Genomic DNA, 20484 nt, shown 5'->3' with positions numbered 1-20484 from the left:
ACAGCATTTGAGAGTTGGAAGAGACTTCTGTGGCCATCTGGTTTAAAATGAACCCCCAACTATAACATTCAAGCAATCACCCAAAAAGTATTTACAAAGAGTCAATCACTGTGCTAAATTCTGAGTCTACAAGAATGAAACAATCCCTATTTGCAAGGAGCTAATCGGCCCAGCGAATAAAGCACCTGGTCCAAAGTCAGGAAGTTGTCCAGTCTCGTTTGGCGCTTCATGACCCCATTTTGGGGGTTTTCCTCGCAAAGATACTAGAGGGGTTTGCCATTTCCATAGTCATATTTACAGGGTCTGAGGCCAGATTTGAACTCAGGAAGAAGAGTCTTCCTAATTTGAAGCCCAGTGCTCTATCCACTGCACCACCTAGCTGCCCAAGAGTCAGGAAGACCTGAGTTCAAATCTAGCTTCAGGCAGAGACAGCACACAGGTGTTGTCTGTGAGGACAAGAGAGAAGGGCAGTTGGCCTCTCTGCAGCTCTCAGCAACTGATCCTGCTTCTGCCATCTCAGATCAAACAGAACAGTCTAGTCCCTCCTCCAAATGATAGCCCTTCAGACACTGGATCTCGTACTCCCTCAAGCCTTCTTCTCATGTCTAGATGTTCATACAACATGGCTTCAGCCTTCATTTATCCCATCCGAATTTCACTGTAGTACCTTCAGCCTAATGTTCAAGTCTGTCAGAACTATGCTGGAGCCCGGCTGCGATGTAGTGTTAGTAACAGCACTATGCTAAGTGTGGAGGATAGCAATATGAAAGACAGTCCCTGCCCTCAAGGAACTCACTCTAATAGAGAAGGACAACACGCAAAATCAAGCTTAAGATTGGGAGGAGGGGTAGCCAGTGAGAAGGCACAGTAGAGATAAGAAATCCTAAATCAGTGTAGCCAAATGTCAAATGAGATGTCTGAGGACAGTTAGCACTTTCTCCCAGGCTTGTGTCCTCTGTAAACTTGATCAAACAAGCCACCTACTGTGAATAAAGAAAGAACTAGGCCTGGAGGCAGGAAGACTCTTCCTGAGTTCAAACCTGGCCCCAGACACTTACTAGCTGTGTGACCCTAGAAAGTCACTTAACTGTTTGCCTTAGTTCCTCATTTGTAAAATGGCAAACTATTCGAGTATCTTTGCCAAGAAGACCCCAAACGGGGTCACAAAGAGTCAACGACAATGACAACGACAACAACAGCAACCTTTAACCCAAGTTACTGATAAAAATGTTAGAACACACTGAACACAGATCCCATTAACTACCCTGTGACTCCAGTCATCCGACAAATGTCAAATTCATCTAATTGTATTATCACCTTCATTTACATCTCTCCATCTTCCTCAAAAAAGCAGTATGAGATGCTTTTTCAAAAGCTTTACTAAGGGGCAGCTAGGTGGCACAGTGGAGAGAGCACCGGCCCTGGAGTCAGGAGGACCTGAGTTCAAATCTGGCCTCAGACACTTAACACTTACTAGCTGTATGACCCTGGGCAAGTCACTTAACCCCAATTGCCTCACCAGAGAAAAAAAGAAAAGAAAAAGAAAGAAAAAAAAAGTTTTGCTAAAATCTAGGTAAACGGTACCCAAAGCATTCTGCTTGTTTCCTAGTTTAGTAATCCTAGAAGAAATGGAAATGATCTTTTCTACATTTTCCCCAGGAATCAAAGTTAAGTTCATTTCCACTTAGTGGGAGTGGTCAACATGTTTTGGTTTTTTTTTTTTTTTGGTGAGGCAATTGGGGTTAAGTGACTTGCCCAGGGTCAGCTAGGAAGTGTTGTGTCTGAGGCCGGATTTGAACTCAGGTTCTTCTGAATCCAGGGGCCAGTGCTCTATCCACTGTGCCACCTAGCTGTCCCCAACATACTTTTGCTAGAGAAAAATCATAATGCATATCAAATACAATCCACCTCCTTTTTGAAAAACCTTACTGAACATCACAAATTCAGTTATACTACAACTCAAATCATATCCTAGATGATTCATCTCTCTCAATGTAACACAAAAAGGCTGTATATAAGGTGCTAACATTTTCTTTTTCTTATATAATCACCTATATACTTCTGTACTTATCTTGGGTATTTTGTTCTGTCTTTTCTAGTGCAAAAATCATTCTCTTTTCATTCCATCCATTTCAAGAAAAGGTCCTATCCCTTCTCTGATCCTCTTCTTTCCCCCCACTATTGACAGATAGGCAGAGGGACAGATGGAAAGAAAGGGAAGAGGCAAGGAGAGAAAAGAAAGAGAAAGGAGGGAAGAGAAGAAAAGGAAAAGGGGGGAAGAAGGGGGGCAAAAAGAGGGGAGGAGGGAAAAGAGGAAGAGAGGGGGGTGAGGGAGTGGGCAAGGGAGAGATACAGAAAGACAGAGAGAGGGAGGGAGAGGGAGAGAACGTTTATTAAATGTTTACTATTGGCCAGGCATTGACTAGTATTAAGAGCTGGCTATATAAATACAGGTAGTCCTTCCCCTCATAGAGCTTACATTCAAATGTGGGGAAGACAACACATAGAGAGGTACTGACAGGTGGGGGAGAGATGGGAAGGAAGGTTAGCCATCTGGAGAGAGTAAAGGTGAGGCTGAGGTGAAGCATGGGTGGATGCTCCCTAAAAATAGTGCTCTCAAAGAGGAAGTCACCAATGAAGATCTTTATTTGTGGCATTTCAGTCCATGGGATCCTACCTGTCTTTCATCTGAACCCTTTGAAATTTGCTTTTTCAAAATCAAGGGTACACAGCAAACTATATTCAAGGCTTTCTCCTCCTCTATCCCAAACTATAGGAGGGTCATTTCCCCAAACATTTCCCATCATTTCCATCCCAGCCACCAGCTTCTCCACGTTAGGAAGAATCAGATCCATTCTAGAACTCTTTGTTGTTTCCTCAGCCTTCTGAAGGGAGAAATCATCACAAAGATAAATTAAGAAGGACTCCAGCAAATGTCTAGATAATGGAAGACTGCCATCAACTACTCAATCAAGCTCCCCTGCCAAGAGTGTGGTCTATTTTCTAAACTCCTCATCTACTTCCTCTTACCGTCCAAGGGGTCCATATGCTCCAGTAAACAATGTCCTGTGTGGGTGTTTTTTTAAACAAAAAGCTCAAAAGATAAGCTACTATAAAGTAGTAGCTGGTAGGGGCACATATACCTCTGGAGACTAGCCAACATGCCTGTGCCAGGCTCTTTAGGGGGAAAAAGTGTGAGCACACAGCAGCGCAGGATGACAAACACCACCTTTCTCAACCAAGTCCGGAACAACCATTTCTATCAAGTTTTATTAAATGTGAAAGGAAAGGGAGTACCATCTATTCTCATTCAGTAACCTACATACAGGTTGGTGCAGAATAAAAAGACTTTTCACATTAATTTCCTGCTCCATAACATTCTGGCACCTGACACTTGAAAAGTACTTAACTTTGTTGGGTGGGTATGAAAGGGATATATTCGGAGATAATGGGAATATAAAAACAAAAGATATTTTTAAAAAATGAATCGATACTGATTAGCTATGAGTCACAAAACTGGAATAGTTGTCTATTGCTGTCTGTAGAAATTTACTGATAGTGCTAACACTAAAGGGGACCTGGAATAAGACTGAGTCACCCCTGTAGAAACTTAACAGTATCTACCCTTGTGGGCTCAAAGAATGGCAAAAAGTAATGACTTGATTTAAGCAAAGGACTGGAGACAAAGTAAGATCCCACTGACTGGGGGAATGGAGGAAAAAGCTGTTATCTATGCACGTAAAGGCATTTTACTGCACCATAAAAAAATGATAAATGTGAAAAACTAAGAGATACTTGGGAAGACCTAGATGAAATGATGCAGGATGATGTAAGCACAACCAAGAAATCAAACTGCATGATGGTCACAGCAACATGCAGGAAAAACAACAATGAAAAGTCTTTAGAAGTTTAATCAATGCAGTGAACAAACAGACAATTGACAGTGATGCATTCCTGCCATCTCTCAGCCAAAGGGGGATAGACTACATATGCAGCATGAAGTCATGCATTTTCAGACAGAGACAATGTGTTGACAATTTGTTCTGTCTACATTTACTTGTTATAAAGGATAATTAATTGTGGAGGAAGAAGAAGTCAGTGAAAAGTAGTAGAAAGGGGGCAGCTAGGTGGTACAGTGGATAAAGTACCAGCCCTGGATTCGGGGGGACCTGAATCTGGCCTCAGACACTTGACATTTACTAACTGTGTGACCCTGGGCAAGTCACTTAACCCCCATTGCCCGGCAAAAGAAAAAAAAAATAGTAGAGACATTTTTAAAAGCATCAATAATATATATACATGTAGTTATATATGTGTACACACACACACACACACACAAAAGATCAAGAAGAAAAAAATACGAGATTTGACCAGCCAATAAATTTCCCTAATATGGCTCAAAAGGAAATCCCCTCCAGATGAACTCACCTTTAAACAGAAACAGTTAACAGAATGGATTAGAAACCAGAATCCAAAAATATGCTGTTTACAAGAAACACACTCAAAACAGAAAGAGACTCATAGTTAAAATAAGGGGCTGAAGCTGAATCTTCTACTTCAGTTAAAGTGAAGAAGGCAAGGGTAGCAATCATGATCTCAGACAAAACAAAAGCAAAAATAGACCTAACTAAAAGAGATAATCAGAGAAACTACAATTTGCTAAAATGTACCACAGACAATGAAGTAATATCAATACTAAACATATATGAACCAAATGGCATAGCAACCAAATTCTTAAAGGAAAAGTTAAATGAATTATAAGAGGAAACAGACCATAAAAATCATACTAGTGGGGAAACTCAATTTACCTCTCACAGGACTAGATAAATCTAAGAAAGAAGTAAAAGAGATGAATAGAATTTCAGGAAAGTTAATATGGTAGATCCTTGGAGAAAAGTGAATGGGAAAAGAAAGGAATATACTTTTTTTTTTAAACTATGAATAGGGGGCAGCTAGGTGGTGTAGTGGATAAAGCACCAGCCCTGGAGTCAGGAGGACCTGAGTTCAAATCCGGTCTTTGACAATTGACACTTGACCCTGGGCAAGTCACTTAACCCTCATTGCCCCACCAAAAATAAATAAATAGACAAATAAACAAACAAATGAATGAATGAATAAAAAAATGAATAAATAGGTAAATAAACAAACAAATGAAATTTTTAAAAAATCTGTGAATGGCACCCAAACAAAAAGTGACTATGTATTAAGACCATAAAAATCTCACAAATGTAGAAAAACAGAAATATTAAATGTACCCTTTCCAGACCATAATGAAATAAAAATTACATTCCACAAAGGGTCTTGGAAGCATAAATTAAAAATTAATTGGAAACGAAATAATCTAATCCTAAAGAATGAGTGGGTCTGGGGCAGCTAGGTGGCTCAGTGGATAGAGCACCGGCCCTGGAGTCAGGAGTACCTGAGTTCAAATCCGGCCTCAGACACTTAACACTTACTAGCTGTGTGACCCTGGGCAAGTCACTTAACCCCAATTGCCTCACTAAAAACAAAAACAAAAACAAAAACAAAAAGAATGAGTGGGTCAAAGAACAAATTACAGAATCAATAACTTCATTAAAGATAATGACAAAAATAAGACAACATACCAAAATTTGTGGAATGCAGCCAATGCAGTACTTAGGGGAAAATTTATGTCTTTAATGTTTACATCAATAAAAGAGAAAGAGCAGAACAATGAATTGGGCTGCAGCTAATATTCATCTGGAAGAACTAACAGTCAAGAATATCAAGGGAATCAATGAAAAAAAATGAATGAAGGTGCTTTAGCAGTACCAGATTTCAAACTATTTAAGAAACAGAGTGGTGAATCAGGGAAATAGAAAAATTCACAGAAAGTTTCTGTGCTACAGGCCTCATTTCTCAAATATATAGGGAATTGAGCCAAATTTATAACAATAAATTGTTATTTATTCTCTCCCCAATTGATATTCACTTCCCAATTGATAAACGGCCAAAGGATATGAACAGGCAGTTTTCAGAAGAAGAAATTAAAGTTATCAATAGGCATATGAAAACAGGCTCTAAACCACGAATAATTAGAAAAATGAAAATTAAAACAACTCTGAGGCAACACCTCATACCTATTAGACTGGTTAACATGACAGAAAAGGAAAATGGCAAATGCTGGAGGGAAAAAGGCCAATTGCGGTATCCCACCAAAAATCAAAGGGGAAAACAAAGGACATATTTATAGCAACTATTTTTGTGGTGGCAAAGAACTGGAAATTGAGGTGGATGCCCATCAATTGAGGAATGGCCGAACAAGTTGTGGTATATGATTGTGATGTAATACTATTGTGCTGTAAGAAAAAAAATGAAAGGCAGGGCATCCAGGTGGCATAATAGATAGAGTACCAGCCCTGGAGTCAGAAGGATCTGGGTTCAAATCCAGCCTCAGGCACTTACTACCTGTGTGACCCTCAGCAAGTCGCTTAACCCCAATTGTCTCCAAAATGAAAAAAAAAAATGAAAGGGATGGTTTCAGAAAAACCTAGAAGACTTATGCAAAGTGAAGTCAATAAAAGCTGGAGAACAATGATCACCTGTGAAAAGACTTGGCTACTTTGATCAACACAATGATCCATGACAATTTCAAAGGATTCATGATGAAAAATGCTCTCCACTCCAGAGAAAAAAGTGAACTCTGTAGACGGAAGCATATTTTTTTCACATTATATTTCTTGTTCATTCTTAGCAACATAGAAACCTGTTTTGCTTGACTTCACGTGTATTATTGGTATCATATTGTTTGGGTGGAGGAGGGGCTAGGGAGAGGAAAAGAATTTGGAAATCAAAATTTTTAAATGAATGTTAAAAAAATTTTAAATGGGGGGCAGCTAGATGGTGCAGTGGATAAAGCACTGGCCCTGGATTCAGGAGTACCTGAGTTCAAATCCAGCCTCAGACACTTAATACTTACTAGCTGTGTGACCCTGGGCAAGTCACTTAACCCCAATTGCCTCACCAAAAACATAAAAAAAAAAAATTAAATGAAAACAATTTTTTAAAAAAGCAAGGAAATCCCTCTAAAGAATGGTGATATAACCTAAAGGAAGACCAGAAAGTCTTAAGTTATCTCAAAGTGGCTTGATTAAAATATGAAATGACCCCAAAAGTAGTAACGTATATGAAAAATTTAGCCCTGTCACAGTTAAGTAAAATCCCATTACTTACCCTTTTCACCATCTGAAATAACATCTTTCTCTCCTTTCTGAACAACTGTCAGATTTCCTAGGGCTTGGCTAAGTCTCAACACACATCCATGATGATCACTGCTATCTACTGAGGTTTTATGCTACAACACAAGGGGAAAAAAAATGAAAGAACTGATCAGCAAAAGTGGTGATTCCAGAAGACCAGTGATGAATGCTACTCCCCTCCATAACAGAGAGATCAGAGAGGTGACAATAAATATGCATAGTGAGGCACATATTTTTGGATGCAATCAATTCGAGAATTTGTTTTTATTTATTTACTATGAATATTCTTCTGGTTTGCTGGTCTTTTAGAGTTGGGGGAAGAGATGGGAGGGAAATAAAATACATACCTGTTCAATAAAAAAAATATTTTTTTTTAAAATGGGAGGACCTTACACATAAGAATGCCATAGAAAATTAATCTTGAATTATAATAAGCTTTAAAAAATAGCAAGCTTGAGAGAAAGTGAGAATGGAGGAAAATAAATTGTCATATACCTATTTCTTCCCTTATTTACTATTTTTCAAGTAAAAAAGAATCCTACAGAAAGATTGGTGGTAGGTAGGTGGTAGAGTGGATAAAGTGCTTGGCCTAGAGTCAGGAAGACTCATCTTCCTGAGTTCAAATTTGGTTTCAGACATTTAGTAGCTATGGGACCCTGGGCAAGTCACTTAACCCTGTTTGCCTCAGTTTCCTCATCTGTAAAATGAGCTGGAGAAGGACATGGCAAACCACTCTAGGATCTTTGCCAAGAAAACCCCAAATGGGGTCATGAAGAGTCAGACACAACTGAAAAATGACTGAACAACAAAACAGAAAGGCTGCACTAAGAAGTCTATTAGATCTCCCTCCTTTCATTGCAGAGGTGGAGGGCTAAAGATTTGTATTGTGTAGACTGTCAGATTTAGTAGATGTGTTAGGTGCATGGGCTGAAATGATTTTTCTTCTCTTTTCTTATTCTTTGCTACACTGGATGACTCAATAGGTGAGGAATAAGGGAAAGATATATTTTAAAATGAAGATAACATAAAAAAATAAAAATTTTAAATAAATAAAAATCTGCTGAAAATCATAATGTGATTTATCCTGTCCCATATGATCTGAATAAAGAAGTAAAAAAATCTTAATATTAAAACAGTTGTAAATACAATTTCTCTCCCTTAGAAGAAGAAAATAGAATATAACTTTTAATTAAGGATCACAGAGCTAGAAAGGACCTTTAGATATCACTTGGTGCAACCCTTTCATCTCACACTTGAGGAAACTGAAGAGTGGAGACGGCTTGACCAAGGCCACACAACCAGCAAGTGACAGCACTGACCTCAAACCTGGGTCTAGTATATGTTGGTACCTCCTCTCTGGTCAGTTAACTCACCATGGCTTCATAGAGTCTGCTGAACTCCATATAGTTGGGTGTGAGAATTGCCCTCTGGTAACCTTGAATAAGGGAAGGCTGCTGAGCAATGAGCCACAACCCATCCTGTATAAAACGATAACAGCTGTTTACTTGGCAGAATTTAAAAGGGTCCCTTACCATAGGATAGGAAAGGAAAAGCAAGGTAGCACTACTTACAGCATCAATGACCACAGGAATACCCTTGGCCTTGGATTTTTCTATAATGCCCTAGGAGAGAAGAAATTTATATTAAGACATCTGTGATGTTTCCTTTCCCAAAGGAGCAAGCAGAAAATCTAGCATTCTCTTTTTAGATGAAAGGGCCACATTTTTTCATTTCATCTTGGCACTGAAATGTTCTTGACCAAGAATAAGAGTCATACAGTCAATAAACAAGATATTCCACACAGATTAAATCTAAAACCCCAAACATTTGCAAGTGAAAATTAATATACTTGTTAGATTAAAAATTACAGAACTAGGGGCAGCTAGGTGGGTAGAGCACCCGCCCTGGAGTCAGGAAGACCTGAGTTCAAACCTGGCCTCAGACACTTGACACTTACTAACTGTGTGACCCTGGGCAAGTCACTTAACCCTCATTGCCCTGCCCCCCCCCAAAAAAAAATTAAGCTTGCCTTATATAGTTCTCTCCATTTTCCAAGTCTTTTCTCTAATACATTCTCTACACTGCTGCCAATTAATATCCCTAAAACCGTCCTGATCAGGTTAATCTACTGTCACAAATGTTCAGGTTCTCTTTATTGCCTCTAGGATAAAATACAAATTCTTCCTTAATCTATAGTTTGTCCTCATCCTGACCTCTGCTTCCTCCATCCCTCCCTATTCTTTCAGTCTATCATTTCTTCTCTAGCCTCCAATTCTCTCTCTTTCAAGTCAACCCCAAATTTGACAAATTCAACCACAGACTGCTAGTTAACCTTGAATCCCTTCCTGCTCATCTTATCACCAGTTATACCTTGTCAAACTGCAAACTTAGGTTGCTTCTACCATATGCCTTCTCCTACCCCCATGTTGCTAAACACCACTGGATAGTGATTCAACTAACTACACTGACTGTGTTCATTATAAAATATGTAACCCACTGTCAACTGGGTTTTCACTGCTAAGAGGTGGTATAGTGGATAGAGCGCTAGACCTGGAGTCAGGAAGACCTGAGTTTAAATATGGCCTTAGACACTAACTGATCCAGGGTAAGTCTCCTAACCCTTTTTCAGTTTCCTCATCTATAAAATGGGGATAACAGTACCTACCTCAAAGGGTTGTGAGGATCAACTGAGATAATAATTAAAAAGCACTTGGCACAGTGCCTGGCAATTAGTAGGTGATTAATAAATGTCAGGACAGCTAGGTAACACGGTGGAAATAGAGTACTGGGCCTGGAGTCAGGAAGACTCATCTTCCTGAGTTCAAATCTGGCCTCAGACACTTACTAGTTGTGTGACCCTGGGCAAGTCAATTAACTGTATTTGCCTCAGTTTCTTCATTTGTAAAAGGAGCTGGAGAAGGAAATGGCAAAACACTCCACTATCTTTGCCAAGAAAATCCCAAATGCTGAACAACAACAATGGTAACTGTTAATTATTAATATTATTATTAGCTTGTGCCCCCTGGCAACTTGCCTAACCACTGTCTGCCTCAGTTTCCTCAACTATAAAAAACTGGAAAATAATAAATAAATGGAAATAATAATAGCACTTATCATCCAGGTTGCTATGAGGATTAAATGAGATAATGTTTGTAAAAGCATCATCCTTTTACTCTCACCCATTCAATTTATTCCACTCTCCACAGTTGTTACAAAGCCATTCTAAATTCCAAAAAACTCATGATGAAAAAATACTATACACCTCCAGAGAGACAACTGATGAACTCTGAGTGCAAATTACAGTATAATTTGCTTTCTTACTTTAATTTTCTTGCTTTAAAAAATATGCTTAATATGGAAATATGTTTTGCATGATTTCACAGTATAATTGAAATCATATTATTTGCCTTCTCAGTGGGTACGGGAAGGAAAAAAATTTAGAACTCAAAATTTAGAAAGCAAGAAATGCTAAAAATAAATAATTATTTTTTAAAAAGAAAAGAAAACATTTAAAAGCCACTTTGCTATTTTCAAATCCCAATGCCTCCTTCTTACTCCCTCACAGAAGAGGCCTTCCAGGTTTGTTTCCTAGGAGCCTAATTAGCTTTTTTGTTTTTTGGAGAAATAATTAGCTTAATTTAGGACTGAGAACTTCAGAACAGACAACAGTCTAGCTTTATACTTGTTTATTCTTCAACCTGGACAGATCAAGTGGTAGGCAATTATAACCCACTCAAAGTGCATTAGAATACTATATTCAAAAGGTATTAGTCAGGAGACACCACTGCTGTACAAACTCCTCAAGGCAAATCACAGCCAAACCAGGCATCTATGCTATGACTGGTCAGGTCAGTATAACAGAGTCCAGGATTACAGAGTCAATTATTGTTGTTGTTTAGTCATTTTCCAGTTGTGTCCGATTTTTCATGGCCCCTTTGAGGGTTTTCTCGGCAGATAATGGAGTCATTTGCCATTTCCTTCTCCAGCTCATTGGACATATGAGGAAAGGGAGGCCAAAAGTTAAATGACTTTCCCAGGGTCACACAGCTAGTGAGTGTCAAGTGTCTGAGGCCGAATTTGAACTCAGGTCCTCCTGAATCCAGGGCCAGTGCTTTAACCACTGTGCCATCTAGCTCCCCCCTCGTTATCCACTCTTGATGAAGCCAAAGTGATATTCCTAAAACACAAGTCACTCTCCTACTAAAGAATTTTCAATGGTTCCCTACTACCTCTGGGATAAAATATAAATTCCCTGTTTGTCATTTCAAATCCTTCACAATCTAGCAGTAGTTTACCTCTCCAGATTTACTGCACATTTCTTAGTCCTTTGCATTCAATATTCCAGCCAACTTGCCCTACCTCTTGTTCCCTGAATGTAGCACTTCATTCCCTTCCTTTTTAACTTTTAAAATCTGTTTAGGCTATCCCCCAATGACTGGAATATATTCCCTCCACACCTCTATCTCTTAAAATCCATAGTTACCTTCAAGGCTCAACTCATGTGACACCACCAACGAAAAGTCTTTCCCAATCTTTCTATCTGCTAACACTCTCTCCTCAAATTATCATGTTTACACTTATTTGCTTATATGCCTAGCAGACAACAGGTGCTTAATAAATGCTTGTTGAATGTTGTATTTCCCTCCTCAGAAGAACATTAGCTCCATGGGGACAGGGACTATTTTTCATTTTGTCTTTGGATCACAATGAGTTGTGATCAGTAGCAGGCCCTTAATTGTTGGATTGACAGAGTAAACAATATTCTGTACCAGAGTCCATATTACAAATCTCTCTACTGATAATAGGGAAGTGTGTTTCATTATCTGTTTTTAGGGACCAAGATTTGATCTTTTTTTTTTTTCAGGGCAATGAGGGTTAAGTGACTTGCCCAGGTTCACACAGCTAATAAGTGTCAAATGTCTGAGGCTGCATTTGAACTCAGGTCCTCCTGAATCCAGGGCTGGTGCTTTATCCACCACACCACCTAGCTGCGCCCCCCCCACCCCACCCCTCATTTGATCTTAAAACTATTCTTATAAGACTATGACATGTTTTTACATTCATCTTCCATTATCTGGTTGTTGTTTTTTTTTAATCTAATCCACATGGTTTTTGTTGTTGTTGTTGTTGTTAGTTTTTTGGTGTTTTGTTTTGTTTTGTTTTGTTTTGTGGAGCAATGGGGGATTAAATGACTTGCCCAGGGTCACACAGCTAGTATGTGTCAAGTGTCTGAGACCGGATTTGAACTCAGGTACTCCTGACTCCAGGGCCGGTGCTCTATCCATTGCGCCACCTAGCTGTACCCCCCCTCCCCCACATGTATTTTTAAAATGGATGTATGGGGTAAAGCCAAGATGGCAGAGTGATAGGAAGCAGGGCAGTGAGTTCTCCTTCATGAACTCCTCCAGTCAGATCTAGAAAATAAACCAGACTTAATCATAATGGGGGAAATCCAGAAGTCATGAATCATTTTGTGCAGTTCATCTTGGCACAGGGAGACAGGGAGAGAGATCTGCAGACACTAGGGGCAGGTAGGAACAAGAGTACACAGGGTACAGAACACAGCAGCCCCCAGGGAAAGGCCAGAACACCAGGGTGAGAAAAGGTCTCAGACACATACCCAGGAACTATAACGAGAAAGGGTCAAAACATCTCTCTTGGGCTAATTGTTCTGAAGAATTTTAGTCCACAGAGTCTGTCTGACCTAACTTCTTTTGGAATCCTTTGAAACTTACTCTCTTAAAGCAAGGTGAGACATTTCAGTCTCTGCCCGGCTTTCCTCTCCTTCTTAAGCATAAATTTTAAGATGGAGTGGTCACTTCCTTGAAAAGTTTCCACCATTTTTATATCAACCACCTATTACTTTGTACCCTGTGGCTACTATAAAAGTAGGATATAGCAATAGCTGGCACATACAGTCCCCCCAAGAGTCGGTCTGCTTAACTCTAGGATTAGTGCTGACAAGGACATTGAGGGGTCAGGGTCAACAAATGATGGCCCAATAATCTGTCATAATATTCAACTATCAACACACTGAGCCAGTGGCATGACATTCAAAGGTCAAGTATCTTTCAATAATCATGAGTCTCCCTGGGGGATGGAATACCACCTGACTGGGGATCCTGGCAGAGGCCTTTCTCAATTCTATTTACAGAAGATACGGTGTGCCTTGTTTCTTGGTTACTATTCTTATTTTTTCCCATGATCTGCCAAATGTAGAGAAGCCAGTCCCTCAGATACCAAATAACCCAAGAGTGCCAAGTACCAGAGAAAAGCAAGCAACAATGCAGATTCAAGATATGCTTGGCAAAAGCAACCATGCTGTTCACAAATGGGAATTCCCCAGTGAGAATTCTTCCCCCATCTCCCTTACCCCACCATGAGACCAGAATCCATCTCCTCTAAACTATTATTAAATTCCATTTTTGAGTAAGTGGATAAAATTTAAAGCATCTGAATGGCGCCACCTGACAAACTACTTATACTCACCATGCTAATTCCACATCCCTTCAAAACCAGTAGAATCTTCAATGCCTCTAATTTGCACGACGTGTCATCCAGTGCTACTTTTAAATTGTATTTGATTGCCTCTCAAATTATTTATCCTGAATGCACCCACTGCTGGCTCATTAATCACTCCCTATTCTCTCAGCCCATTTAAAAAAGAAATGAATAGCTACTCATTCCGCCACCAAGGCTTCTATTATCACAGTTTCTTATTTCAGAATTGAACCATCACCTCCTACTGAAGCACACAGGCATTGTGTTCCAAACCCTAATCCCCCTTCCTGTTCTCTCAATTCAAGGCCAGAGAGTATATGTTGTGTCTGTGTCCTTTCTTATTACTAACTTCCAGGTCTAAACGGCAAATCCTTCCCTGATAGCATCCCAAATTTGGGCATTTTCATGAACATAAATTGACTGTATTTTGACAACCAGAGTAGTAGCAGCACATGAGGATTACAAATTTTAGTGTTCTATCCATTCATTCGTTACTGTAGCAACACGGCATTATGCATAAATACAATGACCTGTATTCACACTTACAAAGCACATGTAATCTGAAGTACTTTTTTTCTTGCAAAATTAACAATCATTGAATGGGGCCAATACTGAATGTGTCATACCTCAACTGTTAAGTGAAGAAATTTAAGTTCATCTCAATCAATTAAAAACATCAGTAGGTCTTTTGTTTTTGTTGTTATTGCTTGTTAGTGATAATTAAACTATGTTGGATCTAGGCTGTCTGGGAAGGCAAAAATGAAAAACAATTCATTACAGGAAAAAGACAAACTGGAAAGTGACAAAAAGAGCTATTTAAGATGAAATTTTGAACAGCAGATAATTTATGATCTTATCTACTGTTCTGATTTATAATCACAATTAATCTGAACCAGACACACCTCTCATTTCCTTGCTTCTGACATGCCCCAACTTCTCTTCCAGTTATCATGTTATGTACAATTAATAAAAATAGTTCTTTACATTGTTTTACAAATCAGAGACTTTATTTGTCCATGGAAAACTTTACAGGACAAGGATTGAAAAGAGAAATATCATTTTCCAGCTTCTAACCCAGATCTTATCAATGGTTCTAAATTAGGTCTGTACAGTGGCATCTTCTGCTCTACTTAAATCAGAAATAGGCCTGTTTAAAGCTATTGAAAACAAATTCCACTAAAACATTTAAATGGATCTTGTCTATTTCAAGCCCCCATGAAATATATACCATGGGAAGCTACTAGTTCATGGAAATTCTGTGCTGGTGATGTATTTAAATTGAGTTCCTTTATCATCAAAGAAAAAAAGAAAAGACCTAAAGTGGGCTATTCAGATTCACAGGGAAGCAAGAAAATCCTGAACACTGGGGAGATGGCAGGAAAGGAACCCTTATTCTGTGGCAGAACAATAGGATATATCTTTTTTCATATAGGATCTATCTACTTTCACTGATAAAGGTCAACAAGTATTTATTAAGCTCCAACTATGTACCATGCATTGTCTTAGGCACTGGGGATTCAAAAGACACAAAAATGAGGAAGGACCTTACCCTCAAGGAACTTATGTTCTATCAGGAAAAATAAAGTATATAAATATAAGTATGGGCATAATATTACATATGTTTTATGTGCATATGCATATATGTATATGTATGTATATATGGGGCAGCTAGGTGGTGCAGTGGATAGAGAGCTGGGCCTGGAGTCAGGAAGACTTCCTGAGTTCAAGTCTGGCTTAGACACTAGCAGTTCTGGCTCAGACACTAGTGGTGTGACCCTAGGCAAGTCACTTAGCCCTGTCTACCTCAGTTTCCTCATCTGTAAAATGAGCTAGAGAAGAAAATGGCAAATCACTCCAGTATCTTTGCCAAGAAAATGCTAAATGGGGTCACAAAGAGTCAAACAATTGAAAAATGACTGAATGTGGCAAAGAATTGGAAATTGAGGGGATGCCCATCAATTGGGGAATGACTGAACAAATTGTGGTATATGAATATAATGAATTACTACTGTGCTATAAGAAATGATGAGCAGGCAGATTTCAGAAAAATCTGAAAAGACTTAAGTGAACAGAACCAGGAGAACATTGTACACAGTAACAGCCACATTGCATGATGATCAACTGTGATAGACTTAGCTCTTCTCAGCAGTGCAATGATCCAAGACAATTCCAAAAGACTCATGATGGAAAATGCTCTCCACAACCAGAAAAAGAAATATGGAGTCTAAATGCAGACTGAAGCAGACTATTCACTTTTTTGTTTGTTTCTTCTTTCTCGTGGTTTTTCCCTTTTGTTCTGATTCTTCTTTCACAACATGACTAATGTGGAAATATGTTTAACATGATTGTATTGTCTTGGGGAGGTGGGAGAGAAAGAGAAAAATCTGGAGCTTAAAATCTTACAAAAATGTATGTTGAAGGGCAGCTAGGTGGTGCAGTGGGTAAAGCACCGGCCCTGTGGATTCAGAAGGACCTGAGTTCAAATCTGGTCTCAGACACTTGACTGGCTGTGGGACCCTGGGCAAGTCACTTAACCCTCATTTCCCCACAAAAAAAAAGAAGGTGGTAAAAATGAATGTTGAAAACTATCTTTACATGTAACCAGAAAAAAATAAAATACTATTAAAATGCAAATAATAACTCAAGACAATGATAAAATCCATCAAAAGCCAAAAAAAGAGAAATGACTGAACAAAAACATATATACACATATATGTGGCTATGTAAATATGTGCATATACACATATAAAAATTCAAGGTAGTTAAATACAAAGCAGGGAAGGAGGTACCATTACAAAAGACAAGGATAATTAGAAAAGGCTTTGTGTAGAAAGTAGTGTGTGATTCTATGAGACAAAGGGAGAGCATTATAGGTATGAGGGATGGGCAGTACAAAGACACAGACATAGCAGATAGACTATCATCTATGGATGAAGAGAAGGCAAGTTTAACTGGATCAGAAAACACAAGAAAGGGGCAACTAGGTGGCGCAGTGGATAGAACACCGGCCCTGGATTCAGGAGGACCTGAGTTCAAATCCAGCCTCAGACACTTGACACTTACTAGCTGTGTGACCCTGGGCAAGTCACTTAACCCCAACTGCCTCACACCAAAAAAAAAAAAAAAAAAGAAAGAAAATACAAGAAAGGGGCAATGCACAGTGAGGCTAGAAAGAGAGCTAGTTGGGACCAGATTGTGAAAGACTTTAAAAGCAAACAGGGGGCAGCTAGGTGGTGCAGTGGATAAAGTACTGGCCCTGGATTTAGGAGGACCTGAGTTCAAATCTGGCCTCAGACACTTGACACTTACTAGCTGTGTGACCCTGGGCAAGTCACTTAACCTTCATTGCCCTGCAGGAAAAAAAGCCAAACAGGAATTCATATTTGATCATAGAAGCAACCAGGGACCATTAAGGTTTGCCGAGTAGGGAAGTAACATGGTCAGAGCTGTGCTTATAGAAAATCACCTTGGTAATTGTGGGGAATGTGGACTGGAGTGGGAAGAGACCTACAGAAGGAAACCAACTGGGAGGTCACTGCAAAAGTCAAGATGAGAAGCAATGGGGATGCCTAATGTGGTGGCTTTATGAACAGGGTTTGTCTAGATGAGGGAAATGTAGAACCAGCAAGATTGTGTACATAATTGGATATGTGGGGTGAGAGGGAGTGAGACAGAGGACAAGGTAAGTTTGCCAACTTGGAGACTGGAAGAATGATGGTGCCTTTAACAGAAATAGGGCAGTCTGAAAGAGGGGTAAGCTTGAGGTGAACGATAACGAATTCTGTTTTGGACATGTTGAGTTTAAGATGTCTAAGGGACACCCAATTTGAAACGTCTACTAAGTAGCTGGAGATGTGAGACTAAAGCTCTGAGAGAGACTAAGCCTACCTATATTGGTCTGTGAATCATCATCAGAGAAGATAATTAAATTCATGAGAACTGATGAGGTCATACAGCAAAACCGTAAAAAGAGACTAGGGTCTAGGATTAGGGATACCTGCAGTTAGCAAGATAAAGCAGCAAAGAAGAGTGAAGTAGTCAGACAGGTGGAAGAAAAGCCAAGAGAGGAGACAGCATCCAGGAGGAGAGAGTGGTCACTAGCATCACAGGCAACAGAGAGGTCAAGAAAAATGAGGACCGAGAAAAGACCATCACATCTGATCATTAAGAAATTGCTGGTGGGGGACAGCTAGGTGGCACAGTGGATAAAGCACCGGCTCTGGATTCAGGAGTACCTGAGTTCAAATCCGGCCTCAGACACTTGACACTTAGTAGCTGTGTGACCCTGGGCAAGTCACTTAACCCCCATGGCCTCGGAAAAACAAAACAAAACAAAACAAAAAACAAAAAAAAACCCCAAACAAACAAACAAAAAAAACCCCCAAAAAAACAAAAAAAAAGAAATTGCTGGTCACCTTGAATGCTGAGGCTGGAAGACAGATTGCTGAGGCCTTAAAATAAACTCATAAACTGGGGACCTAACAACATTTCCTCATATGCTCTTTATATACATAAAAAAGCCTGCCAGAGACTGTGTGTATAGCATGTAAATATACAATATATATGTTACATATATAATGATGCTATCTATGGAGAAAAGCTTTAGAAGAGATGGATTGAGGGCATTTTTTTGGGGGGGGGAGCGTCAGTGAGGGTTAAGTGACTTGCCCAGGGTCACATAGCTACTAAGTGTCAAGTGTCTAGGGTCAGATTTGAACTCAGGTCCTCCTGAAACCAGGGCCAGTGCTTTATCCACGAGGGCATTTTTAAAATGCTTTTGTATACTATTCTTTATTATACTCTGAAAACTGGAGCACAGTAGGTGCTTCTATATAATTTGTGAAATATGTACCTCATTATAATAATTCAGAACAATTTTTCCCAATTATTAAATTATATTTATTCCACACAAAGGCCTACTATGCTAAACAAAGGCAACACACATTTAACATTGAAAAATAAGGAAGGGGCAGCTAGGTGGCACAGTGGATAGAGCACTGGCCCTGGATTCAGGAGGACTTGAGTTCAAATCTGACTTCAGACACCTGACACTTACTAGCTGTGTGACCCTGGGCAAGTCACTTAACCCCAATTGCCTCACCAAAAAAAAAAAAAAAAGAAAGAAAAAGAAGGAAAATAAAATGTTTTGGTTTACATGTCAAGCATTAAAATTTAAGGTGATTAAAGGAGACAACCAATGATTAGATACATTACCTTAGCATTCTCTAGGAGGGCATCATCTCTGCCTAAACCCGGTCCTATGACAATGGTATGTAATCTGGGTAACCACTTCTCAACTTCATGAACAGCATTTGGACTATCACTAAATAGGAAAAAAAAAATACAAAATGATTTACATTTGTAACTCTTTAGGGCACAATTTTATCCCTACACTAAATTCCTAAAATGATACCTCGTTTTTAGAGTGGAAGTGAGTAAAAGCTATACTGCAAGTCCAAGAGCACTGGAAAGCTTTTGAGTTAGGACATCACAATGCATTGTATATCTGTCAAATGAAGGCCAGGTGTGATAGTTGGGTAAGGTTCATCACTAGGAGCCTGGGTGAAAGGTGGTGAATTTTTGTCCACATTAACTCATGGAGACTAACTAATAGGTTTTAAAGAGGCTATAATAAGCATTACTGAAAGGAACATAAACCCTGAGGAAATCACAGATACACTAGATACTGAAGCAATTCAGAATTCCCACGATGAATATTAAGAAAAGATTAGAGTAAGAAATTACTGACAATTTCACCTTTGCCTTCTAAAAGTTAGTCAATCAACAAGGTTCAAAAGTTAATAAAACATGGGGGCAGCTAGATGGCATAGTGGATAGAGCACCGGCCCTGGATTCAGGAGTACCTGAGTTCAAATCTGGCCTCAGACACTTAACACTTACTAGCTGTGTGACCTTGGGCAAGTCACTTAACCCCAATTGCCTCACAAAAAAAAAAAAGTTAATAAAACATGGGGGCAGCTAGGTTGCGCAGTGGATAAAGCACCGGCCCTGGATTCAGGAGGACCTGAGTTCAAATCTGGCCTCAGACACTTAACACTTACTAGCTGTGTGACATTGGGCAAGTCACTTAACCCCAATTGCCTCACCAAAAAAAAAAAAAAGTTAATAAAACTAAAAGTTAATTTTAAGTTAAAAATTAAGTGCAATATCTCTGTCTAAGTCCTGTCCCATGACAATGGTGTATAATCTGAGTGTTGTTGTTCAGTCATATTTCAGTGGTGTCTGACTCTTCAGACCCCATTTGGGGTTTTCTTGACAATGATACTGTAGTAGCTTGCCATTTCCTTCTGCAGCTCATTTTTTTTTAAGTGAGGCAATTGGGGTTAAGTGACTTGCCCAGGGTCACACAGCTAGTAAGTGTTAAGTGTCTGAGGCCAGATTTGAACTCAGGTACTCCTGACTCCAGGGCCAATGCTCTATCCACTGCGCCACCTAGCTGCCCCTGCAGCTCATTTTTACAAATGAGGATTCTGAGGCAAACTGGGTGAAGTGACTTGCCCAGGGTCATATACCTAGTAAGTATCAGGCCAGGTTTGAACTCAGATCTTCCCGACTTTATTCTCTGCATCACCTAGTACTTATACTTTTTAAGTACCTAGTACTGTGCTAAAAGATGGAAATATAAATACTAACAATATAATAATACCTACTCTCAAGGAATATATTGGGGATATCAATCATGTTTGCTTGCATCATACTTTACACAAGGGTATTTCTGAAAAGTTGTGTGATGGAGACAGCA

General features: G+C 39.3%; 1 protein-coding gene across 3 annotated transcripts in view; it reads right to left on the bottom strand.

Annotated features, from left to right (window-relative positions):
- NAXD (NAD(P)HX dehydratase) overlaps window positions 1-20484 on the bottom strand; it is a 63804-nt gene that overhangs the window by 10278 nt on the left and 33042 nt on the right. For all 3 annotated transcript variants that reach the window (XM_043996693.1, XM_043996692.1, XM_043996691.1), the window contains 4 exons: window positions 18936-19044; window positions 8792-8842; window positions 8594-8698; window positions 7195-7315 (listed from right to left, as the gene is read on the bottom strand). In XM_043996693.1, the coding sequence (XP_043852628.1) occupies window positions 7195-7315; window positions 8594-8698; window positions 8792-8842; window positions 18936-19044 (386 nt within the window). The remainder of the gene's footprint in view (window positions 1-7194; window positions 7316-8593; window positions 8699-8791; window positions 8843-18935; window positions 19045-20484) is intronic.

The sequence above is a fragment of the Dromiciops gliroides genome, chromosome 3 (genome assembly GCF_019393635.1).
Source record: "Dromiciops gliroides isolate mDroGli1 chromosome 3, mDroGli1.pri, whole genome shotgun sequence".
Lineage (NCBI taxonomy): Eukaryota > Metazoa > Chordata > Mammalia > Microbiotheria > Microbiotheriidae > Dromiciops > Dromiciops gliroides.
Note: the sequence above shows the minus strand (reverse complement) of the source record. Positions and strands in the feature narration are given on the sequence as shown.